The sequence below is a fragment of the Artibeus jamaicensis genome, unplaced genomic scaffold (genome assembly GCF_021234435.1).
Source record: "Artibeus jamaicensis isolate MK-2021 breed Jamaican fruit bat unplaced genomic scaffold, CSHL_Jam_final contig_490, whole genome shotgun sequence".
Lineage (NCBI taxonomy): Eukaryota > Metazoa > Chordata > Mammalia > Chiroptera > Phyllostomidae > Artibeus > Artibeus jamaicensis.
Window position 1 is genome coordinate 16,982,256 of NW_026521861.1, and position 24,952 is coordinate 17,007,207.

The following is a 24,952-nucleotide window of genomic DNA, read 5'->3' on the forward strand; positions in this document are numbered from 1 at the left end:
CGGGCTTGTTTATCTGATCCTAATTGTGCGAGCCTGCTGCACCGCGCGGTTTTCCCTTCTCACTGGTTTCTCCCCACGTAAATGCGCGCGACCGACCAACCCACCACTTCTCTTCCCTGTGAGCTCCTGCAGCCAGCTCGCTGGTGATCAGCGCCCTCGGTGCCTGCGCCCACCGCGCACCGCCCCGGGAATTTTTTCTTGCTAACCTGCTCTGCTGCTGGCCTCGCTCCTCGTACTGGTCCAGCCGAGTATCTAGTTGTCCTTTGGACTCCGTATTGTCGATTTTCCGTATGGCTTGGTTGTGACTGCTGTTAAAAATAGTTGTTCTTAGATTTGGTTGTGCACAGAGGCGAGGTGGATCCTCTATCTATGCCTCCATCTGGGCGGAAGTCCCGGATCGGTGGGATTTCTAAAGGGCCTTGGGACCCACAGACCCTGATGAAAAGTAGTGTGAGCACATCAAGGTAGGAAGCGGCAGGATGAATGTGGACAATTGTCATGATGGCCCCACAGAGATTTTGAGAGGGTCAGTATGGGTGGCCCCTAACTGTGGCCTTGCCCTGTGTTGTCACTTGTAGACCCGTGGCCAATCACTTCCACGCCTTCAGCAGCAGGAAGCACAGACTCAGGTGTGTACTCCTGTCCCCCGAGGCCCCTGGGGTTCTGCCCCTGCTCCTGATTCCAGGCTGGGATGGAACACGATGGAAAGTGTGTCCACTTGGGCCATTGAGAGCTGTGTGTCTAGGGAGGGGCTCCTAAGGAACTGTGTGTGTGGACAGGTTTCACGTGTGGGGTAGTGGCCCGGGGTCCAAACCCTAGGAAGATGCTGGGTAGAGGCACAGCAGAGAGGCCCTTCCAGGAATGAGTGTGTGTGCTCCGGACCTGGCTGGTTGTGTCCTGCTGAGACGTGACCAATAGCTCAGGCCTCGAGCTGATGTCCCCAGTAGAGGGGATGAACATGCACAGCCCCGCCTGTGAGGGACCCTTCCCATCAGTTCCAGGACTGTGACTGTGGTCTCTCAGGGGGATGGGGAAGCCCTTGGGTGCTGAATGGGGACAATGGCCCCCACCACTGTGGAGCTCTGCTCCGGAGGCCCCTGCAGGGGTCCTGGAGGCAGTCCTGCTCACCTCCCTGGGTGTCCTCATGGAGGCTCCAGCAATGGGGGCAGCCATGACCCAGCCAGAGAGGATGTCTCTCCTTCCTTCCTGTGATGAAGGTGGACCTGTGCACGTGTCCAAAGCTGACTGTGCCCCTGGGTGGTTTGGCCAAGACAGTGTGCCAAGGGTCTGGGACCTGCCTCAGGCCTGACTCTCATGACGCTCAAGGGTCCTGAAGGAGGTGTCCTTGTGCCTTCCCCAGGGCTCGGGACAGAAGGCGCTTTCGCCCTGAGGCTGGTGAACGGAGGTGAACGGTGTCAGGGCCGGGTGGAGGTCCTCTACCAAGGCTCCTGGGGGACCGTGTGTGACGACGACTGGGACATCAACGACGCCAATGTGGTGTGCAGGCAGCTGGGCTGTGGCTGGGCCTCGTCAGCTCCGGGAAGTGCCCGCTTTGGTCAGGGCTCGGGGCCCATTGTCCTGGACGACGTGCACTGCTCAGGGTACGAGTCCTACCTGTGGAGCTGCCCGAGCCGAGGCTGGAACTCCCACAACTGTAACCACGGGGAGGACGCTGGCGTCATCTGCTCAGGTGGGCCTCACACAGGGTGGGTCTCCCTTTGGGGGAGTGGTATTGCTCAGAGCTGATGAGACTCGCACTGTAGTGCCCCTTCATCATGGCATCTACCCTGGTACTGGACTTTATTCCAGGGCAGCAGGCACCCAAGTGGTTCCATCATCAGCCTGGGTAAAAGAGGCGGTTGGTCCCTATGGGACCCTGGAGTTCTCTGGGGATTACCTGCAGAGTTTGGGAGCAACTCAGGTCCTGTGTCCTTATTGGGGGCCTAGCTTCCTGGTGGCAGAACAGGGAGACTTTCCCTCCTGCCTCTATAATACAGGCTCACAACTGATGTCCATCCCTCCTAGGGCCAGGCTCCTAAGCAGAGCCCTCTGTGTGTTTTGCGGGAGGGTAGGAAATGCTGTGGTCTAATCAGCACAGTGCCCGTAGCTGTGCCAGAATCTGTCACTGAGCAGTGGGCCTAGGAACACCAAGCTCCTTGTGAACTCCAGCAGCGGTGGCAGGGATGGGGTGTGGTGTGAGACAGCAGGAGGCCCAAGAATGCATGCTGGTGATCCAGACTGGGCCTTGTGGATGATGGCAGGATGCACAGAGAAAGACTGGAAACTGGTCTAGAGGGAGGGAGGCTTTCATCACATCTCCAGGGAAGACGGTTGACCTGGACAGTGCCCCAGTTCTCAGGGTCCTCCTCTGCTAACTCCCGGGGTGTCAGCCAAGGCTATGGTGGCCTGTGTCAGGCATGATCCCTGCTCTGGGAAACAGAAAGGTCAGTCTTCGGGCACAATGAGGCAGGTGATGGGAAAGACAGAGAGGTTCGGGCAACAAGGGGTGATGTCCACAGTCAGATGAGTGCGGGGTCTCCACTCGCTTGGTGGGTGTAGGAGGAGGGTCATGGACCCTGGATCTGAGTCGGGCAACTGTGTGCTTTGCATCTAACACTTTCCTCCTCTTCCTCACAGCTGCTCAGTCCTATACTACATCGTGGCCAGGTGAGTCACCAGGGACCCTCCTCCTTTATGTCTTCTGCCTCTGCACCTCCATGCCTCTCCCCTCACTCTGGGCGAACACCTGCCCTTAGCACGTGCCCATGAGCACAGTCTCCCTGTCCTCCATCACTGAGCTCCCCGCAGTGCTGCGGCAGTGTTCCTGGCATTTCCAGGACTGCACGTGTTGTCCATTCTTTGGTGTTCTCTGAGTAAACTTGGTCACTGTCCCTAAACATGGCCGCCAGTGTTGAGAAAGTTGGCCCCAGGGGGCGTGACTTGGACCCTTTCATATCCCTGCCCTTTATGTGGCCGATGGACCTCAAAAAGCACTGGGGTCCTCTGAGGGCACATCTGACTTGGGTCCCCTCTCCTGCCTTCGCCCCTACAACACACTGGGGTTCATCACGCTCATGGGTGCCTCAGTGTGAGCCAGGCCCAGTGACCAGGAGATGCTGGACCAGTATGGGAGAACGGGTCGCCACGAAGGTGGACATTGGATTGGCTTTTGGTTTCACAACCATGTTTCTGACTCTTGGGATCCAAATTCCAGAGGGAGGCCAGCCTCTGAGAATGACCCATGAGCCTGTGACTCAGGGCTGGGAGAGGTCAAAGCTTTGTCAGTTTGTCAGAGAGCATGGCAGGCTGAGGGATTTGGTGGGATCGGTGGGATTTCTAACAGGGCCTTGGGACCCACAGACCCTGATGAAAAGTAGTGTGAGCACGTCAAGGTAGGAAGCGGCAGGATGAATGTGGACAATTGTCATGATGGCCCCACAGAGATTTTGAAAGGGTCAGTATCTGTGGCCCCTAACTGTGGCCTTGCCCTGTGTTGTCACTTGTAGACCCGTGGCCAATCACTTCCACGCCTTCAGCAGCAGGAAGCACAGACTCAGGTGTGTACTCCTGTCCCCCGTGGCCCCTGGGGTTCTGCCCCTGCTCCTGATTCCAGGCTGGGATGGAACACGATGGAAAGTGTGTCCACTTGGGCCATTGAGAGCTGTGTGTCTAGGGAGGGGCTCCTAAGGAACTGTGTGTGTGGACAGGTTTCACGTGTCGGGTAGTGGCCCGGGGTCCAAACCCTAGGAAGATGCTGGGTAGAGGCACAGCAGAGAGGCCCTTCCAGGAGCGAGTGTGTGTGTGCTCCGGGCCTGGCTGGTTGTGTCCTGCTGAGACGTGGCCAGTAGCTCAGGCCTTGAGCTGATGTCCCCAGTAGAGGGGATGAACATGCACAGCCCCGCCTGTGAGGGACCCTTCCCATCAGTCCCGGGACTGTGACTGTGGTCTCTCAGGGGGATGGGGAAGCCCTTGGGTGCCGACCGGGGACATGGCACCCACCACTGTGGAGCTCTGCTCCGGAGGCCCCTGCAGGGGTCCTGGAGGCAGTCCTGCTCACCTCCCTGGGTGTCCTCATGGAGGCTCCAGCAATGGGGGCAGCCATGACCCAGCCAGAGAGGATGTCTCTCCTCCCTTCCTGTGATGAGGTGGACCTGTGCACGTGTCCAAAGCTGACTGTGCCCCTGGGTGGTTTGGCCAAGAGAGTGTGCCAAGGGTCTGGGACCTGCCTCAGGCCTGACTCTCATGACGCTCAAGGGTCCTGGAGGAGGTGTCCTTGTGCCTTCCCCAGGGCTCGGGACAGAAGGCGCTTTCGCCCTGAGGCTGGTGAACGGAGGTGAACGGTGTCAGGGCCGGGTGGAGGTCCTCTACCAAGGCTCCTGGGGGACCGTGTGTGACGACGACTGGGACATCAACGACGCCAATGTGGTGTGCAGGCAGCTGGGCTGTGGCTGGGCCTCGTCAGCTCCGGGAAGTGCCCGCTTTGGTCAGGGCTCGGGGCCCATTGTCCTGGACGACGTGCACTGCTCAGGGTACGAGTCCTACCTGTGGAGCTGCCCGAGCCGAGGCTGGAACTCCCACAACTGTAACCACGGGGAGGACGCTGGCGTCATCTGCTCAGGTGGGCCTCACACAGGGTGGGTCTCCCTTTGGGGTAGTGGTTTTGCTCAGAGCTGATGAGACTCGCACTGTAGTGCCCCTTCATCATGGCATCGACCCTGGTGTGGACTTTATTCCAGGGCAGCAGGCACCCAAGTTGTTCCATCATCAGCCTGGGTAAAAGAGGCGGTTGGTCCCTATGGGACCTGGGAGTTCTCTGGGGATTACCTGCAGAGTTTGGGAGCAACTCAGGCCCTGTGTCCTTACTGGGGGCCTAGCTTCCTGGTGGCAGAACAGGGAGACTTTCCCTCCTGCCTCTATAATACAGGCTCACAACTGATGTCCATCCCTCCTAGGGCCAGGCTCCTAAGCAGAGCCCTCTGTGTGTTTTGCGGGAGGGTAGGAAATGCTGTGGTCTAATCAGCACAGTGCCCGTAGCTGTGCCAGAATCTGTCACTGAGCAGTGGGCCTAGGAACACCAAGCTCCTTGTGAACTCCAGCAGCGGTGGCAGGGATGGGGTGTGGTGTGAGACAGCAGGAGGCCCAAGAATGCATGCTGGTGATCCAGACTGGGCCTTGTGGATGATGGCAGGATGCACAGAGAAAGACTGGAAACTGGTCTAGAGGGAGGGAGGCTTTCATCACATCTCCAGGGAAGACGGTTGACCTGGACAGTGCCCCAGTTCTCAGGGTCCTCCTCTGCTAACTCCCGGGGTGTCAGCCAAGGCTATGGTGGCCTGTGTCAGGCATGATCCCTGCTCTGGGAAACAGAAAGGTCAGTCTTCGGGCACAATGAGGCAGGTGATGGGAAAGACAGAGAGGTTCGGGCAACAAGGGGTGATGTCCACAGTCAGATGAGTGCGGGGTCTCCACTCGCTTGGTGGGTGTAGGAGGAGGGTCATGGACCCTGGATCTGAGTCGGGCAACTGTGTGCTTTGCATCTAACACTTTCCTCCTCTTCCTCACAGCTGCTCAGTCCTATACTACATCGTGGCCAGGTGAGTCACCAGGGACCCTCCTCCTTTATGTCTTCTGCCTCTGCACCTCCATGCCTCTCCCTCACTCTGGGCGAACACCTGCCCTTAGCACGTGCCCATGAGCACAGTCTCCCTGTCCTCCATCACTGAGCTCCCCGCAGTGCTGCGGCAGTGTTCCTGGCATTTCCAGGACTGCACGTGTTGTCCATTCTTTGGTGTTCTCTGAGTAAACTTGGTCACTGTCCCTAAACATGGCCGCCAGTGTTGAGAAAGTTGGCCCCAGGGGCGTGACTTGGACCCTTTCATATCCCTGCCCTTTATGTGGCCGATGGACCTCAAAAAGCACTGGGGTCCTCTGAGGGCACATCTGACTTGGGTCCCCTCTCCTGCCTTCGCCCTACAACACACTGGGGTTCATCACGCTCATGGGTGCCTCAGTGTGAGCCAGGCCCAGTGACCAGGAGATGCTGGACCAGTATGGGAGAACGGGTCGCCACGAAGGTGGACATTGGATTGGCTTTTGGTTTCACAACCATGTTTCTGACTCTTGGGATCCAAATTCCAGAGGGAGGCCAGCCTCTGAGAATGACCCATGAGCCTGTGACTCAGGGCTGGGAGAGGTCAAAGCTTTGTCAGTTTGTCAGAGAGCATGGCAGGCTGAGGGATTTGGTGGGATCGGTGGGATTTCTAACAGGGCCTTGGGACCCACAGACCCTGATGAAAAGTAGTGTGAGCACGTCAAGGTAGGAAGCGGCAGGATGAATGTGGACAATTGTCATGATGGCCCCACAGAGATTTTGAAAGGGTCAGTATCCGTGGCCCCTAACTGTGGCCTTGCCCTGTGTTGTCACTTGTAGACCCGTGGCCAATCACTTCCACGCCTTCAGCAGCAGGAAGCACAGACTCAGGTGTGTACTCCTGTCCCCCGTGGCCCCTGGGGTTCTGCCCCTGCTCCTGATTCCAGGCTGGGATGGAACACGATGGAAAGTGTGTCCACTTGGGCCATTGAGAGCTGTGTGTCTAGGGAGGGGCTCCTAAGGAACTGTGTGTGTGGACAGGTTTCACGTGTCGGGTAGTGGCCCGGGGTCCAAACCCTAGGAAGATGCTGGGTAGAGGCACAGCAGAGAGGCCCTTCCAGGAGCGAGTGTGTGTGCTCCGGGCCTGGCTGGTTGTGTCCTGCTGAGACGTGGCCAGTAGCTCAGGCCTTGAGCTGATGTCCCCAGTAGAGGGGATGAACATGCACAGCCCCGCCTGTGAGGGACCCTTCCCATCAGTCCCGGGACTGTGACTGTGGTCTCTCAGGGGGATGGGGAAGCCCTTGGGTGCCGACCGGGGACATGGCACCCACCACTGTGGAGCTCTGCTCCGGAGGCCCCTGCAGGGGTCCTGGAGGCAGTCCTGCTCACCTCCCTGGGTGTCCTCATGGAGGCTCCAGCAATGGGGGCAGCCATGACCCAGCCAGAGAGGATGTCTCTCCTCCCTTCCTGTGATGAGGTGGACCTGTGCACGTGTCCAAAGCTGACTGTGCCCCTGGGTGGTTTGGCCAAGAGAGTGTGCCAAGGGTCTGGGACCTGCCTCAGGCCTGACTCTCATGACGCTCAAGGGTCCTGGAGGAGGTGTCCTTGTGCCTTCCCCAGGGCTCGGGACAGAAGGCGCTTTCGCCCTGAGGCTGGTGAACGGAGGTGAACGGTGTCAGGGCCGGGTGGAGGTCCTCTACCAAGGCTCCTGGGGGACCGTGTGTGACGACGACTGGGACATCAACGACGCCAATGTGGTGTGCAGGCAGCTGGGCTGTGGCTGGGCCTCGTCAGCTCCGGGAAGTGCCCGCTTTGGTCAGGGCTCGGGGCCCATTGTCCTGGACGACGTGCACTGCTCAGGGTACGAGTCCTACCTGTGGAGCTGCCCGAGCCGAGGCTGGAACTCCCACAACTGTAACCACGGGGAGGACGCTGGCGTCATCTGCTCAGGGTGGGCCTCACACAGGGTGGGTCTCCCTTTGGGGTAGTGGTTTTGCTCAGAGCTGATGAGACTCGCACTGTAGTGCCCCTTCATCATGGCATCGACCCTGGTGTGGACTTTATTCCAGGGCAGCAGGCACCCAAGTTGTTCCATCATCAGCCTGGGTAAAAGAGGCGGTTGGTCCCTATGGGACCTGGGAGTTCTCTGGGGATTACCTGCAGAGTTTGGGAGCAACTCAGGCCCTGTGTCCTTACTGGGGGCCTAGCTTCCTGGTGGCAGAACAGGGAGACTTTCCCTCCTGCCTCTATAATACAGGCTCACAACTGATGTCCATCCCTCCTAGGGCCAGGCTCCTAAGCAGAGCCCTCTGTGTGTTTTGCGGGAGGGTAGGAAATGCTGTGGTCTAATCAGCACAGTGCCCGTAGCTGTGCCAGAATCTGTCACTGAGCAGTGGGCCTAGGAACACCAAGCTCCTTGTGAACTCCAGCAGCGGTGGCAGGGATGGGGTGTGGTGTGAGACAGCAGGAGGCCCAAGAATGCATGCTGGTGATCCAGACTGGGCCTTGTGGATGATGGCAGGATGCACAGAGAAAGACTGGAAACTGGTCTAGAGGGAGGGAGGCTTTCATCACATCTCCAGGGAAGACGGTTGACCTGGACAGTGCCCCAGTTCTCAGGGTCCTCCTCTGCTAACTCCCGGGGTGTCAGCCAAGGCTATGGTGGCCTGTGTCAGGCATGATCCCTGCTCTGGGAAACAGAAAGGTCAGTCTTCGGGCACAATGAGGCAGGTGATGGGAAAGACAGAGAGGTTCGGGCAACAAGGGGTGATGTCCACAGTCAGATGAGTGCGGGGTCTCCACTCGCTTGGTGGGTGTAGGAGGAGGGTCATGGACCCTGGATCTGAGTCGGGCAACTGTGTGCTTTGCATCTAACACTTTCCTCCTCTTCCTCACAGCTGCTCAGTCCTATACTACATCGTGGCCAGGTGAGTCACCAGGGACCCCTCCTCCTTTATGTCTTCTGCCTCTGCACCTCCATGCCTCTCCCCTCACTCTGGGCGAACACCTGCCCTTAGCACGTGCCCATGAGCACAGTCTCCCTGTCCTCCATCACTGAGCTCCCCGCAGTGCTGCGGCAGTGTTCCTGGCATTTCCAGGACTGCACGTGTTGTCCATTCTTTGGTGTTCTCTGAGTAAACTTGGTCACTGTCCCTAAACATGGCCGCCAGTGTTGAGAAAGTTGGCCCCAGGGGCGTGACTTGGACCCTTTCATATCCCTGCCCTTTATGTGGCCGATGGACCTCAAAAAGCACTGGGGTCCTCTGAGGGCACATCTGACTTGGGTCCCCTCTCCTGCCTTCGCCCCTACAACACACTGGGGTTCATCACGCTCATGGGTGCCTCAGTGTGAGCCAGGCCCAGTGACCAGGAGATGCTGGACCAGTATGGGAGAACGGGTCGCCACGAAGGTGGACATTGGATTGGCTTTTGGTTTCACAACCATGTTTCTGACTCTTGGGATCCAAACTCCAGAGGGAGGCCAGCCTCTGAGAATGACCCATGAGCCTGTGACTCAGGGCTGGGAGAGGTCAAAGCTTTGTCAGTTTGTCAGAGAGCATGGCAGGCTGAGGGATTTGGTGGGATCGGTGGGATTTCTAACAGGGCCTTGGGACCCACAGACCCTGATGAAAAGTAGTGTGAGCACGTCAAGGTAGGAAGCGGCAGGATGAATGTGGACAATTGTCATGATGGCCCCACAGAGATTTTGAAAGGGTCAGTATCCGTGGCCCCTAACTGTGGCCTTGCCCTGTGTTGTCACTTGTAGACCCGTGGCCAATCACTTCCACGCCTTCAGCAGCAGGAAGCACAGACTCAGGTGTGTACTCCTGTCCCCCGTGGCCCCTGGGGTTCTGCCCCTGCTCCTGATTCCAGGCTGGGATGGAACACGATGGAAAGTGTGTCCACTTGGGCCATTGAGAGCTGTGTGTCTAGGGAGGGGCTCCTAAGGAACTGTGTGTGTGGACAGGTTTCACGTGTCGGGTAGTGGCCCGGGGTCCAAACCCTAGGAAGATGCTGGGTAGAGGCACAGCAGAGAGGCCCTTCCAGGAGCGAGTGTGTGTGTGCTCCGGGCCTGGCTGGTTGTGTCCTGCTGAGACGTGGCCAGTAGCTCAGGCCTTGAGCTGATGTCCCCAGTAGAGGGGATGAACATGCACGAGCCCCGCCTGTGAGGGACCCTTCCCATCAGTCCTGGGACTGTGACTGTGGTCTCTCAGGGGGATGGGGAAGCCCTTGGGTGCCGACCGGGGACATGGCACCCACCACTGTGGAGCTCTGCTCCGGAGGCCCCTGCAGGGGTCCTGGAGACAGTCCTGCTCACCTCCCTGGGTGTCCTCATGGAGGCTCCAGCAATGGGGGCAGCCATGACCCAGCCAGAGAGGATGTCTCTCCTCCCTTCCTGTGATGAGGTGGACCTGTGCACGTGTCCAAAGCTGACTGTGCCCCTGGGTGGTTTGGCCAAGAGAGTGTGCCAAGGGTCTGGGACCTGCCTCAGGCCTGACTCTCATGACGCTCAAGGGTCCTGGAGGAGGTGTCCTTGTGCCTTCCCCAGGGCTCGGGACAGAAGGCGCCTTCGCCCTGAGGCTGGTGAACGGAGGTGAACGGTGTCAGGGCCGGGTGGAGGTCCTCTACCAAGGCTCCTGGGGAACCGTGTGTGACGACGACTGGGACATCAACGACGCCAATGTGGTGTGCAGGCAGCTGGGCTGTGGCTGGGCCTCGTCTGCTCCGGGAAGTGCCCGCTTTGGTCAGGGCTCGGGGCCCATTGTCCTGGACGACGTGCACTGCTCAGGGTACGAGTCCTACCTGTGGAGCTGCCCGAGCCGAGGCTGGAACTCCCACAACTGTAACCACGGGGAGGACGCTGGCGTCATCTGCTCAGGTGGGCCTCACACAGGGTGGGTCTCCCTTTGGGGGAGTTGTTTTGCTCAGATCTGATGAGACTCGCACTCTATTGCCCCTTCGTCATGTCATGGACCCCGGTACTGGACCTCATTCCAGGACAGCAAGCACCCAAGTGGTTCCGTCATCAGCCTGGGTAATAGAGGAGGTTGGTCCCTTTGGGACCCCGGCGTTGTCTGGGGATTGCCAACAGGGTGTTGGAGGGGACTCTGGCCCTGTGTTCTTATTGGGGGTCCAGCTTCCTGAAGGCAGAGCAGGGAGCCTTTCTGTCCTGCCTCTATAACACGAGCTCACTTCCGACCTCCTGTCCTCCTGGGGCCAGCATCCTAGGAGAGCCCTTTGAGAGATGTGCGGATGGGTGGGAAGAGCTGTGGTCTGATCAGCACAGTGCTCGTGGCTGTGCCAGAATGTGATGCTGAGCAGTGGACCCAGGAGCACCAAGGGCTTTGTGAACTTCAGAAGCAGTGACAGGGACGCGGTGAGGTGTGAGAAAGCAGGAGGCCCAAGAATGCATGCTGGTGATCCTGGCCTGGCCTTGGGGACGGTGGCAGGATGCACAGAGAAAGACTGGAAACTGGTCTAGAGGGAGGGCGGCTGTCATCACATCTCCAGGGGAGATGGTTGGCATGGACAGTGCCCCAGTCCTTAGGGTTGTCTTCTCCTAATTCTCGTGTTGTCAGCCAAGGCTATCGTGGCCTGTGTCAGGCATGACCCCGGCTCTGAAAAACAGAGAGATCAGTCTTCAGGCACAATGAGGCAGGTGTTGGGAAAGACAGAGAGGTTCGAGCAGCAAGGGGTGCTGTCCACAGTCAGAATGAGTGCGGGGTCTCCACTCGCTTGGTGGGTGTAGGAGGAGGGTCATGGACCCTGGATCTGAGTTGGGCAACTGTGTGCTTTGCATCTAACACTTTCCTCCTCTTCCTTACAGCTGCTGAGTCCTATACTACATCGTGGCCAGGTGAGTCGCCAGGGACCCTCCTCCTTTATGTCTTCTGCCTCTGCACCTCCATGCCTCTCCCCTCACTCTGGGCGAACCCCTGCCCTTAGCACGTGCCCATGTGCACAGTCTCCCTGTCCTGTTCACTGAGCTCCCCCCTGAGCTCGAGCACTTTTCCTGGCCTCTCCAGGACTGCATGTCTTGTTGATCAGTTGGTGTTCTCCCCGAACAGTTGGTCGCTGTTTCTAAAGATTGCCGCCAGTGTTCAGACAGGTGGCCTTCAAGGACATGGATTGGACCCTGTCACGTCCCCCCAATGCTCTTTCTGTGGGTGATAGCTCTTTAAAAGCACTGTGGTCCCTACATGGCGCATACGACTTGGGTCTCCTCTCCTTTTTTTGCCCCTACAACACACTGGGGTTCAGCACGCTCGCATGTGCCTCACTGTGGGCCAGGCTAGGTGCCCAGGGGATCCTGGACCTGTATGGGAGAACGGGTCGCCATAAAAGTGGACAGTTGATTGATTCCTGCTCTCAGACCCATGTTCCTGACTCTTGACATTTAAACCCCAGAGGGATGCCAGCCTCTGAGAATGACCCATGAGCCTGTGACTCAGGGCTGGGAGAGGTCAAAGCTTTGTCAGTTTGGCAGATAGCAGGGAAGGCTGGGGGATTTGGAGGGATCAGTGGGATTTCTAACAGGGCCTTGGGACCCACAGACCCTGTTGAAAAGTAGCGTGAGCACGTCAAGGTAGGAAGCGGCAGGATGCACTTGGACAATTGTCATGATGGCCCCACAGAGATTTTGAAAGGGTCAGTATCCGTGGCCCCTAACTGTGGCCTTGCCCTGTGTTGTCACTTGTAGACCCGTGGCCAATCACTTCCACGCCTTCAGCAGCAGGAAGCACAGACTCAGGTGTGTACTCCTGTCCCCCGTGGCCCCTGGGGTTCTGCCCCTGCTCCTGATTCCAGGCTGGGATGGAACATGACGGAAATTGGGTTCACGTGGGCTGTTGAGAGCTGTGTGTCTAGGGAGGGGCTCCTAAGGAACTGTGTGTGTGGACAGGTTTCACGTGTGGGGTAGTGGCCCAGGGTCCCAACTCTAGGAAGATGCAGGGAAGATGCAGCAGAGAGGCCCTTCCAGGAATGAGTGTGTGTGCTCCGGGCCTGGCTGGTTGTGTCCTGCTGAGACGTGGCCGGTAGCTCAGGCCTCGAGCTGATGTCCCCAGTAGAGGGGATGAACATGCACGAGCCCCGCCTGTGAGGGACCCTTCCCATCAGTCCTGGGACTGTGACTGTGGTCTCTGGGGAGCATGGGGAAGACTGCAGGTGCCAATCAGGGACAACGGCCCCCACCACTGTGGAGCTCTGCTCCGGGGGCCCCTGCAGGGGTCCTGGAGGCAGTTCTGCTCACCTCCCTGGGTGTAGTCATGAAGGCTCCAACAATGGGTGCGCCCATGACCCTGCCAGAGTGGGTGTCTCTCCTCCCTTCCTGTGATGAAGGTGGACCTGTGCACGTGTCTAAAGCTGACTGTGCCCCTGGGTGGTTTGTCCATGGGCATGAGCCAAGGGTCTGGGACCTGCCTCAGGCCTGACTCTCATGACGCTCAAGGGTCCTGGAGGAGGTGTCCTTGTGCCTTCCCCAGGGCTCGGGACAGAAGGTGCCTTGGCCTTGAGGCTGGTGAACGGAGGTGAACGGTGTCAGGGCCGGGTGGAGGTCCTCTACCAAGGCTCCTGGGGAACCGTGTGTGACGACAGCTGGGACATCAACGACGCCAACGTGGTGTGCAGGCAGCTGGGCTGTGGCTGGGCCTCGTCAGCTCCGGGAAGTGCCCGCTTTGGTCAGGGCTCGGGGCCCATTGTCCTGGATGACGTGGGCTGCTCAGGGCACGAGACCTACTTGTGGAATTGTCCCCATTACCCCTGGAATGTACACAACTGTCGACATTCTGAGGATGCGGGTGTCATCTGCTCAGGTGAGCCTCCCAGATATCGGGTTTGTGTTTTCATACAGTTCTCTCCAATCACATGCTCCTCTTTGTACTGGGCTGCCCCACCGTGGACTTCCCTGGTGGACGGGCAGTTTCCCGGAGAACCTCATCGATAGCTGTTGGTGACCCTGATTTTATGGGTGGCCACAGAATGATTCCTAGGTGGATCCCTGGAGCAGTCCAGGGTTTAATGTACAAAATCCCCCAACATCTGTTTTAGGGGAGACAGACCCCTGAGGTTTTCCTTTACCACTCAGCTCTCCTGGAGAGCCTGGGGAAGCATCCCCCAGTGCTGCAAAGGGCACAGACCTCAGGCATCAGTGCCTGTGTCTCTGGATCCTGAGGGCACGTTCTAGCACATCCTGGCCACTGAGACTGACTGTATTTCCTTCTCTTTCTTGCAGCTTCACAAAGCAATCTGACTACCCCAGGTGAGTCATTGCAGTCCAGCCTCCCTCTCTGGACCTCCGCCCTCTTGTGTTTCCAGAAGCAGGGGAACGGGCTCCTTCCAGGGAGTGATTTCTCTCTGAGGACTCTGGGCTTTGTCAGAATGACCAGCCAAGTCCCCAGGAGGATGGCTGTCAGTGAGTTCAGCCTGGAGAGCCCCAGACCCCTGCCATCACCGGCCGCCTGTGCTCATCAGGAGAGGGGCCGGTGGAAGAGGTTTTTGTCCTCTGGTCCTTCCAGGTGCCACTCACTGTCCCAGCCAGCCTGTAGAGAGAGTCGTGACCATTTTAGAAACACAGCCAAGTAAAACCCTGATGCATGCTTATGCGTGAAAGAATTCCGTACGTTGAAAGCGCAGCCATCAAAGTGCCCTTTGTGTCATAATGGCGATGTTCAGTGGCGGATGTGTTGGGACGTGCTGCTCTGTGGCTCTTCTTGGCCATTCAGTGGACAGTGGAGTGAGTGGTCCAGGTTCTGAGATGCCCTGCAATGAGGAAAAGGTTTACACCTCTCCTTTGAAATGACTGACCATTGGATTTAAACATTTCCAGTAAAATCCTAAAGTCACTTCATTGTCTTTCTAGGTTGGGGGCAGCCAACTTCAGCAACTACTGAGGGTAAGTCTCAGGTTTGTCCACCTCACGCACAGGCTTCGCTGCCCATGGTGCCAATGCTGGCGGGTGCACAGCCTCTCTCACCCTGCACACCCCCGCCCCCAGGCCAGCCCCACCGCACCCTGCACCCCCATCCCTGCGTGCACAGAGCCAGCATCTCGTTGGTACACACGAAACCTCACATCGCCCCTGCTAGCAGATCACATTTGTTCCATCTCCTTCGAAGTAAATGGAAAAATTGATTCTTCAAAGAATAGAAACAAACGCTTTGATTTCTTGGAGTGTCACCAATGCTTTGGGAGGAAGAAGGGAGATGACAAATGGATAATTTCACAAATAATCATGCTTTTACCCACAAGTGTTACCTGATGACATGGATACAGCTCTGGAGCTTTTTATTGTCTTTAAGACATTGCTCTCACCATCATTTTAAATGACGGAATTATATTCCATTGCACAGCTGTGCCCGCAAACTATTTAATTAGTCCCCACGTGCTGGGCATTTTGGTAATTTATATTTCTTCTTTATCATAAATGATTCTGTGATGAAGAATACCTTTAGAAATAAATGTGGGCAGGCCTCATTTTTTCCTTTAGAACAGGGGTAGATTTACTGGACCAAAGTTAACCTAGTGTCTGGTGTCTAGAATATACTTTAGAAACACAAAATCTCATGGTGTTAATTGTTTGAAAGTCTTAGCTGTGCGTGTGGCCACACGGCCACCAAGAAGGGTTGTAAAATTACAGAGTAAGGAAAAAGAGGAACCGACCTACTCCCTCAGGTAGGACGCAGTATTAAATATTTGTTTCAGAATTAATGATACAATTACAGTTGTGACAGGCATTTCAAGGGGAAAGATCAGTGCACAAAGGGCACATCGGCAGGAGCTTCACTAGATCCAGGAATTAGTGGAAGTTCCATATGAAGCCAAGGATTACGAGAAAAGCAAACTCATTTGCTCACGCTGGGTCTGGAGCCAAAGCTTTGGCTCCCATTGCCCACTGTGTTAGGATTCACTTCATTCCATTCACTCCCTGCCAGCCACTCCCTCAGATGGTGAGCTCCCTGAGAGAGTGGCCCATGGCCAGCATCTTCATGTGGCCCCAGGGTTGGCACGTTTCTGTCACATAGCAAGCGTGCACTCCATGACTGTGTCAAGGATGCCAGGAGACTCATCATTATCTTTTCTCTTTGTCAATAGCTTCTTCCCACATGGCCACCAGCCCAACCAGTAAGTGTTGAGCCCCTGACAAATCCCCTTTCCCTTCCCCTCAGTGACAGTGGCATTGGGGAGAGATGATGGGAATGATGAGGAGAGGGCTTCCACAGGTGTAACTGCACAGGAAGGGGATCCCGCTGACCCGGGGTGGACAGGCCAGGTTGGGGCCACCTCCTGTTGGCATTCTGTCTCTTCAATTTTGTGCTCCAGGGGCCCACAGCATTTCTGTTTTGTCCTGACAGCCAATTATTCCTGTGGAGGCTTCCTGTCCCAGCCATCAGGACGCTTCTCCAGCCCGTTCTATCCCAGGAACTACCCGAACAATGCCCAGTGTGTGTGGGACATCGAGGTCCAGAACAATGACTGTGTGACCGTTGTCTTCAGAGATGTGCAGTGAGTGTGTGGGTGCGGAGCAGGCCATGTGGGGGTCCTCACAGACATTTCAGAAGGAAGCAGACGGGACCTGCACTTCAGCAGAGGTGCTTCCCATTGATGTTTTTTCCGGTGGGTTCAATTTGTGACCCAGCACGAAGATAGCCCAGGAAAGTGGGGCCAGGACAAAGGCCTTGGCTTCAAGTCTCAGTTTTGCCACTACTTACTGTGTGACTGTGGGATCTCCCTTAACTTTCCTCAGCCTCTGTCAGGAAAGAGGACTGAAATGCCTGCCCGCCCCCTCTCCGATCCATGGTTATGGGGAACGTCCCAAGAGAAATAAATAGATGAAGATACTTGGAAAGTGTTATCCAGGGAAAAGACTCTGTTGGGAGCAATAAAAATAATGCAAAGAACCCTATTAACAAACACACCAACTGTTCTCTCCACTCCCTCTTTTATTGGGGGCGGGTCCCAGGGCTCAGGCAGAAATGGAAAAACCATTGTGTTAGGCAGAGGAGACATCATCAAAGCACATTAGCATGTGACTGGTGCAGGGTGGGGAGTGGCCATGCAGGGGGCACCAATGCTTTCAATGTCCTGGAGAGAAGGTGCCATAACTTCTTCCCTCCAAGCCACCACTGAGCCAGATTGTTTTCTCTCTCGGTTTCTCATTTGCAGTGGCTTTGGGGGGATGTTTCTGCCTTGGAAATTCATGTGGGGTCTTGCCAAAGATATGTGATTGTGATCACCTATCATTACAATTCACGTGGATTTTGGGGGCTTCATTTAAAGCTCGTGAAGTCCTATGGAGGGAGGCCGAGCAGGGCTGGATCTTTAGGCAGCATCTGGACAGCAACGGCCACAGCATTTACTCTGTGAAGCACTTTCCATGAGCTGTTCCATCTGAGCCTCACAGGGGCTCTGCACAGATAGGATGACCCCCTTGTAGGCAAGAACCAACCTTCGGGGAGGGTATGTGACTCGTCCAACGTGTGCTCATTCAGTAACTCATTTCTATCACCATGACTTTGTGGATATCCATCTCAGTCCAGGGGAAACCAGGCTCCTTTTGTTGCAGAAGGTCCGAGGCAGGATGGGAGTTTTTCCTGCCATGATGCAAAAGGCTATTGAGAGAGGGGCTGTGTCAAATGTGTGACCCCAAAAGGCAGGAAGGACCAAGACCCATGTATGCAGGCCATGGGGAGAGGAACCTCTGCTTTCTTTCAGAAAATCTGCTATTTTCAGTTATTAAATTTTGTCAGAGTTTCTGACCCAGGAGGGTAGCCCCACACCCAGACCCGACCTCTGCCCCCACTCCTGGTGGGAGGTGAAGCTAAAGCTGTGTGTCCTGTCTCTGCAGGCTTGAGGGGAACTGTGACTATGATTACATTGAAGTGTTCGATGGCCCCTACCAAAGTTCCCCTCTCCTGGCCCGGCTTTGTCATGGGGCAAGCGACTCCTTCACTTCCTCATCCAACTTCATGTCCATCCGCTTTGTCAGTGACGGCAGCATCACCAGGACAGGGTTCCAGGCTGACTACTCCTCTAGTCCCTCCAACCACAGCACCAGTAAGTCCCCAGGCTCATCAAGGCGGGGGCACCCTCGGATGTGCCCTCTCCTCCTCAACCTTTCTGGGATGGTGGGACAGGAACCTGGAGCAACCCTGGCAGGTCACTGAGGCTTGATCTGGTGCTGAAAGGGAATGGGAGCAGTGGGTCTTGGGATTCCAGCTGCCCAGAAGTGAGGTCAAGGGCAAGAACTGACCAATAAGCTGTGTGCTGACATTACTAATGTGGTCAGAAGAGACTGAGTAGAACGTGCAAGATGATGCCTTTACCATATAGTAAGACATTTGTGTCAAGGGCAGGAGTGAGCCCTGGCTTAAGGCCTTGTGAACATTCCAGAGCATGGGACACTGTGACTATGTCCTGAGACCTGGCACATTTGGCTGCTATCTGAAAGCCACTGGTCACTCAGACACTTCCATCAGAGGTTCATGGTCACTATTCAAGCTGTTAAATGGACTTATTTACAGGCTGGCCAAGGACTGGGCCAGGTGATGGCCAAGCACTCATTTTCAACCTGGATTTTAAGCTTTGAACCTGCTCCATAGCTGAAGGACCTTATTTCACGGCATTCCCACAGTACAGCTGGAGCGTTACTTTACTTTCTAGATAATGGTACCCTGGCCAAACATTTCACTCCTTTCACATCCTGCCCCCTGTTCTTCACCTGAGGAGTCCCCAGTGCCTGTGTTCACACAGGGCTCTCCTGAGAATGAGAGTCACTGGAGCCACAGGGCCCCTTTGGGGGGTGGGTGGAAGGAGCACATCCTCATGTGGACTGTCTTTGTCAGCCAACTTGTTCCCTGCACCTGGGTATGGGATATGGGAGAAACTCAACAGGGACTTGCTGGGACTTGGGGGTGCTGACTGACTTCATTATCTGCCCTTGGCCACCAGAGCTGCTTTGTCTATCAAATGAAATGCAAGTCAACGTGAGCAGGCGCTACCTGCAATCCCTGGGCTATTCCGCCAGTGACCTTGTCATTCCCAACTGGAACAGGGTCTACCAGTGTCAGCCCCATATAACGTCAAGCCAGGTGACCTTCACAATTCCCCACTCAGGCTGCGGCACCACCCAGCAGGTAAGCCTGGGCCTTCCCACTCTACCTCCCACTGAGAAAGCTTTCTTACAGTGATATGTGTACTGTGTTGCTGAAATCCTGGGGAGCCAGGTGACATGATTATGTCTGTATAACCAGACGTTATCAGGGTGGACAATCTGTTCCTTGCCACATCCAAAGAGAAGGAAGGAGGGGGGTTGAGATCAGCAGGCAGTATTTCCAGCACTGTCCAGCACTGAGGGGATCCGGCTCACTACCACTTACATGAGCAGCTTCCAGAGTTGGAAGCTTGTACAGTTTGGGGTTGGGGTGGGTGAGAGGGGCTGGCACCTCATTAAGTGAAAGAATGCAAACATAACTTACTCTTTCCTCTTTGATGAAGTATCAGGTTGTCTTACATTCCAGGGTTTGCATTTGGGGCACTATGGCGGTATTGGGCTCTTCCTTGCCAAAGCACCCACAGCTTGTGGGAACTCATACCTGGCTAGAGGTTGGCTTCTGACCATGGAGCATTTGGGAAGGGAAGAGTTTCCCCTGGTCTCCTCCTGGCCATGCTTCTCTTGGGCTCACCTCAATCAGGGCCAGATGATCATGACCATGGAATGTCCAGGGGGCCTTGTTCACCTGTGTCCTCTTGGACATTTGGGCCATTGGAGAAGCTACTCTTGGCCCCATCCTTCTCCACCTCAGTGCTTTTGCTTGTTTTTCATCCCCTGTCACTGTCATTCCTTCCAGGGATATTTATTGATGCTACTGATACTATGATTGACAGCATACCAAGCCCTGGAAAGAGAAAGCATCCTTTGCTTGAGATGCTCACAGACTGCCAGGTGCAAGGATCTCATCCCCAGAGAAGTCACTCTCACTAGATGGTAGACACATCAAATGGTGCAATGTTCTTAGGAATTTGCTGCTTGATGAAAGTCGGAAATAATTCTGTGGTGCAGGAAGTGAAAAAACAGAGTATGACAGGAAATGCTCTGCCTTGCCACGCCCAACCAACTGTTCATCTGAGCTTTGGGGAAGACCCCTTGCCCCAGCAGCCAGAGACCTGCTACAACAATAACTCCAGTCTATCATTTTCAGCCCTGGCTGCTTCAGATGCCACATTGCAAAGCTACTGACCCATTCAAACAGCACAGTGGAAACTAATGCCAACAGCCCCTCTCAAGAGTACACATCTGCCTCCCCTGCTTTCTCCCAGCAACAGGGAGAATGAAACAGAACAAGACAGGAAGGTCCTGAGCCCTGGAGTCCACACACAGCTTAGTCATACCACAGGGCAAAAGATCACCCAGACACACCCAGCTCCCAGGAGGAGCAGTCCCCTGAGGCCCCCAACACCTGGTCCCCATGGTGGTCCCCTGTCAAATGGTAGAGAAGAGGGGATTGTGAAAGGAGGCTCTTGCTACTTAAGCAGCATGCCCATCCCAGGTAATGGTGGCCCTGGCAGTAGGCATGTGGCATCTCTGGTTCTGGGAGGGTTCTTGAAGCTTTGTTGAGTCGCTTGCCTCTCATTGTAAACAAAACCAGCAGTGAGAGTCTCTCAGCAGGAGACACGGGGCCTGACTCTGCTCTCCTGTCTGCCTCTCCCAGGTCAGTAATGACACCATCACCTATTCCAACATGCTCAGAGCAGCTGCTTCAAGCAACATCATCAAGAGGACCAAGGACATCCACATTCACGTCAGCTGCAAGATCCTCCAGAATACTTGGGTGGACACGATGTACATTGTTAATAGCAGCATCGACATCCAGGAAGTGCAGTATGGCCATTATGACGTGGACATGTCCTTTTATACATCCTCTTCATTCTTGCATCGTGTGACCAGCAGGCAGTACTACGTGGACTTCAACCAGAACTTGTACCTTCAGGCTGAAATCCTTCATGCCAACTCCTTTTTGGCCTTGTTTGTGGACACCTGTGTGGCATCTCCATATTCCAATGACTTTACATCTCTGACTTACTATCTAATCAGGAGTGGGTAAGGAATGTCTTCACCGGGGGGACTTGAACAGTTCACTGATCACCCAAACACGAGTAGCCCAAAGTCTTCTGAATGCAGAATTTGGTCCTAAGAGCTCAAGCTCAACCAGTCAGGTTGTCAGGCCTGGATAACATACAGAGATATGGGTGTCTGATGAATTGAGGGACTCACCAGTGGGCACCAAGTAGGTGGGCTATAAACTGGCTTTTGGCCCCAGGTCACTGGAGCCCAGGCAAGCCTTAGTATTAACAGGATGTGGGTGTAGTGAGGAAGTTTTCATTTTGAAGCAGATGGAGACTGAGATGCCAGCTGTGCCACGTGACCATTTGTAGCACTCTGGGTGGGCAGGTGCACCTCTCTGAGCCAGTTTCTTTGCCCATCAAATGAGCATGGTGGTGTGCACATCATAGGCTTCTGGGGGCATTAGAGGAGAAAGAGCAGGTGGGCATTTGGGCAAAGAATACTCATAGCAGGTGGTCCACAGTGAATGTCGCACTGAAGGCCCAGAATGTGGACCTACATCAGTTGAGCATGGAGGTGCTCAGAGTCCAGGGTTCCCACTAAGCTCAAAGGTGCAGAGGCAAAGCCAGCACTGTCCAGGCCTGGGTCCATGGTGCCTGGGCCGGGCTGTCTCACAGAGTCTTGTCTTCCTGGGTACAGGACTCTTCAGAGCTCACAGAGGGGTCCAGGGACACTGGGGTGTGCAGCCGAAATGACTATTCCTTCATCTGTCCAGTGGTGTTTACGTCATTTCTTTGCTTATAATTTGATCTTGGCACCTCAGTAACCACTGCCCCATACATAAGTTGTACTGACAAGTGAAGGCGATCTGCTAGGACTCAGGGCTAGGAGGCTAAATTTCACTTCTCCTTGAGACTGAAAACAGCATCTCTTTCTGAGCACAGTTTTTATTAAGCGTGGATTTGGTACATGGGGGTTGAGGTTTGTCGAGCTACTATGCAGAGTTCAATTCACAACAGCCTCCTTGGCAGCCGAGATGGGGAAGAAGTTTCCCCAGATCCTCTTTTTACAAGTAGTCACAAGGTGACATTTGAAGTTATTTCCAATGAGTGGGATTAATGCCAGGCAGCAAGTGATCTGGCTCTTCTTCATTAAAGGCAACTTTTTGGTCAAATTATATATATAATTATATATGTATATATATAAAAGGTAGTGTTATGGGGAGGGAGGATGTGCATATGGGGATACATGTGTCCCTACTGTACCTGGAGCTCGGGGACTCATGGGCTACACCTAGACACCAACCAAATCACCCACCTGGATGTCCATTTGAATATCTTTGAGCTTCAGACACCTGCAGGGTCCCCAGACCATGCTGAGGTGGGTCACGAGACACAGCCCTGGAGAGGGGAAGACACCAAAGACACCCAAGGGTAGCCAGGTGTGACCTTCCTTCCTGTCTTCTCCCTGGGTCTTGTCACTTCCTGACTCACCTGGGTAACCTGGGGCCATTGAACACATGGTCACAATATGGGGCCAGCTTGTCAGTGTGGACACTCGGACTGGCTCGCTGCTTTAAGATGCTGCTGATGTGCATGAACTCCAGGATTTCCCTGCATGGCTGACGGTCAATGTGGGAAACACATGATCTGAAGGAGCCAATGAGGTGCCGCAGGAGGTGGCCCTGAGGTCAGGCTGCTGAGTTCTACACCCAGTGTGTCCAGGTCAGAAGGGACGAGAGCCCTGGTGAGCGTGTAAAGTTCCTCCCGTCTTCTTCCAGGTGTGTGAAGGACGAGACCTACGCGTCCTACCCTCAGCCCTCGCCCCACATAGTCCGCTTCAAATTCAGCTCCTTCCACTTCCTGAACCGCTTCCCCTCTGTGTACCTGCGGTGTAAGATGGTGGTGTGCAGGGCTCACGACTACTCCTCCCGCTGCCACAGAGGCTGCGTGGTCAGGTCAAAGAGAGACGTGAGCTCCTACCAGGAGCAGGTGGACGTCGTCCTGGGACCCATCCAGCTTCGACCTCTGCACACCGAGAAGAGGGGCCTGGGTAGGTGACCACCCTCCCAACCCAGTGCCCATAGGGGCCTAGGCCCGTGACCCACAGGGACTCGGGGTGTTATAGTCGTGTTCCACCGAGAACTGGGCATCTACTGTGAGCGGCACGTTGTGCTATGCCCAGTGAGACAGAGTTCCAGTGCACCTGCCTCCCCCCTTCTCCCAAGGGCTGCTGGTCTAAGAGGGACCAATACATGGGATTTGGTCAAGAGAGATCTGACCTGGGATGCAAACCCACCTGACCCCTCTAACCTCTGGGTTCTGAACTCCTTATCTGTAAGACTGAACTGTTCATACTTACCTCTTGGGACAGACGAGAGAGTTGCCGAAAATAATGTTAGTTAAACTGCCGTGGCCTCTGCCTGGTCCAGCCACTGAGCATTATGAATGGTGGCTTTGGTCACAATTGTTATTGTCACCAATATTAACAACCATAATATGAGAACATGATTACTCATGACAGTGACAGGCACAACCTGTGGTCCCAGGGACAGGAAGTCAGGGTGTGGGCAGGCCACAGGGTGCAGGCAGGATGGATTTGTTCTGACAGCTCCCAGGGCCTGACACTGGCCAAGCCATTTCATTTTCCTCACCTGAAGTGGATACCACATGTGCTGTTCTGCTGTGTGTGTGTGGATGCACAAGTGTCATCAGAGTGAGTCCCAGGGTGTCAGGTGCAGGCCAGGGCCAGGTCATCAGAGGTGGTGGCCCTGGGGACAGGGGCAGAGTTGGGGTTGCAGTAGTTTTCCCAACCCATCCCCTGGGTGACTTGGCTGCACCCCCTGGAGCATCTCTGACAGCTCTCTCTCCTCATGGCCTGTATTCAGGATATCCCACATTGGGTGGATTGTAGTCTCGTTCCTTACTTAGTCATTCATTCCATGCATATTGTTTGAAGGCCTACTATGTGCCAGGAGAAAAATAACTAAAAACAGAGACAAGTAAAAAGCCTCACCTCTAAATAGCTTAACATTCCAGAGGGAGAAGACAGTGCAGGGCACCTCCAGTGGGAGTCGGGGCTGTGGGGAGGGCGGCAGGGCAGGGAGATGGGTGTGGTGGGATGACAAGGACCTGCTCACTCCTCTCCTCTCCCTCCTCTTCCAGGGGCACCACAGTAGCTGGGGGCCTGGATAATCTTGCCCAGACAAATGGTGGCTCTGCAATGTGCTATCAGAGGAATGAAGGCTCAGGACAACGCTCAGAACTGGGCCCCAAGAACCCAAGCAGACAAGCCAGAAACCTGTGCCCTGAGCATGGCACCCAGCAGCACCCTGACTCTGTTCACTCCAGCCCAGGCTTATGGTGGATGGGGGTTGAGATGGGGGTGGGGAAAGTCAGGGGCAGCTTTTCCTAAAACCAGGCTCAGTGCTGGGTCAGAAGGTCAGGCCAGCAGCTGCTGTATCTAAAACCCTGCATGCGACTGTGTGCCAATGGCTCACAGGTGCAGAGCTTCCTCTAGAGAATTACTCTCAGACCTTTTTTTATAAACTCACTTCTTAGGCCTGTAGTATACATCTTAACCTCTTGATTTATAGGAGAAGCCGAATAAAGAATTTATTTCAAGCAAGGGTCAGTTTGCTCATTGTTTGTAGTGGCACACCTAAGCACTAGATACCTTCAAATGAAGCTAAGTAGGGTGGGCTGTCCAAAGAAATGATCATGGTCAGCAGCCGCTGCCCTTTGGTTTCTAGAAGCTTCTTGAGAATGGGTAAGTTGTCTTCCTCTGTCCATGGCATGTTTTGGTTCTACCCAAAGCAGAGAATGCTTTTGTTTTGGTCATCAGAATGGGACACCATGGTGGTGTGCCAGTTCCGAGTCTGGGCTTCAAAAGAACTTGTAAAGTTCCACTTATTCTCTTGGGTCCTGCAATGGCCCTGTGAACACCCTTGGGCTACCCTGCTGGAGGGAGGAAACCTGGCCCAGTCACTGCCATGGACCAAGCTAATGGTTGTCAACCCCCAGAGCCCACCTACCTGAAGTCAGTTGACTGCAGACACCTGACACATGAGAACCCCAGCTGAGACCAGGAGAACCTTCCAGCTGAGCCCAGCCTAAATTGCTGACCCACAGAATTACAAGCTAAATTAGTTACTGTTGTTTTAAACCACTAAATCTGGGGGCCTCATGGGAGAAGATAAAGAGGAGGAGCCTGCATCCCGGAAGGGAGGTGGGAGCCAAGAGCTAGGCGCTGCCTGAAATCAGGAAGACTTAGCAGGTAGGTCATACCTTAAGGACGCCCGGCAT

General features: G+C 55.1%; 1 protein-coding gene across 1 annotated transcript in view; it reads left to right on the forward strand.

Moving 5' to 3' along the window:
- DMBT1 (deleted in malignant brain tumors 1) overlaps window positions 1-24,276 on the forward strand; it is a 45,098-nt gene extending 20,822 nt beyond the window's left edge. The window contains 21 exon segments of the mRNA XM_053668576.1: window positions 579-629; window positions 1,361-1,690; window positions 2,638-2,667; window positions 3,507-3,557; window positions 4,289-4,618; window positions 5,565-5,594; window positions 6,431-6,481; window positions 7,211-7,585; window positions 10,119-10,469; window positions 11,418-11,447; window positions 12,291-12,341; window positions 13,072-13,401; window positions 13,821-13,847; window positions 14,448-14,480; window positions 15,680-15,709; window positions 15,940-16,090; window positions 17,433-17,641; window positions 18,536-18,720; window positions 20,296-20,684; window positions 22,429-22,700; window positions 23,813-24,276. Of these exon segments, the coding sequence (XP_053524551.1) occupies window positions 579-629; window positions 1,361-1,690; window positions 2,638-2,667; window positions 3,507-3,557; window positions 4,289-4,618; window positions 5,565-5,594; window positions 6,431-6,481; window positions 7,211-7,585; window positions 10,119-10,469; window positions 11,418-11,447; window positions 12,291-12,341; window positions 13,072-13,401; window positions 13,821-13,847; window positions 14,448-14,480; window positions 15,680-15,709; window positions 15,940-16,090; window positions 17,433-17,641; window positions 18,536-18,720; window positions 20,296-20,684; window positions 22,429-22,700; window positions 23,813-23,826 (3,320 nt within the window). The 3' untranslated portion in view covers window positions 23,827-24,276.
- Window positions 24,277-24,952: the final 676 nt, after the last annotated feature.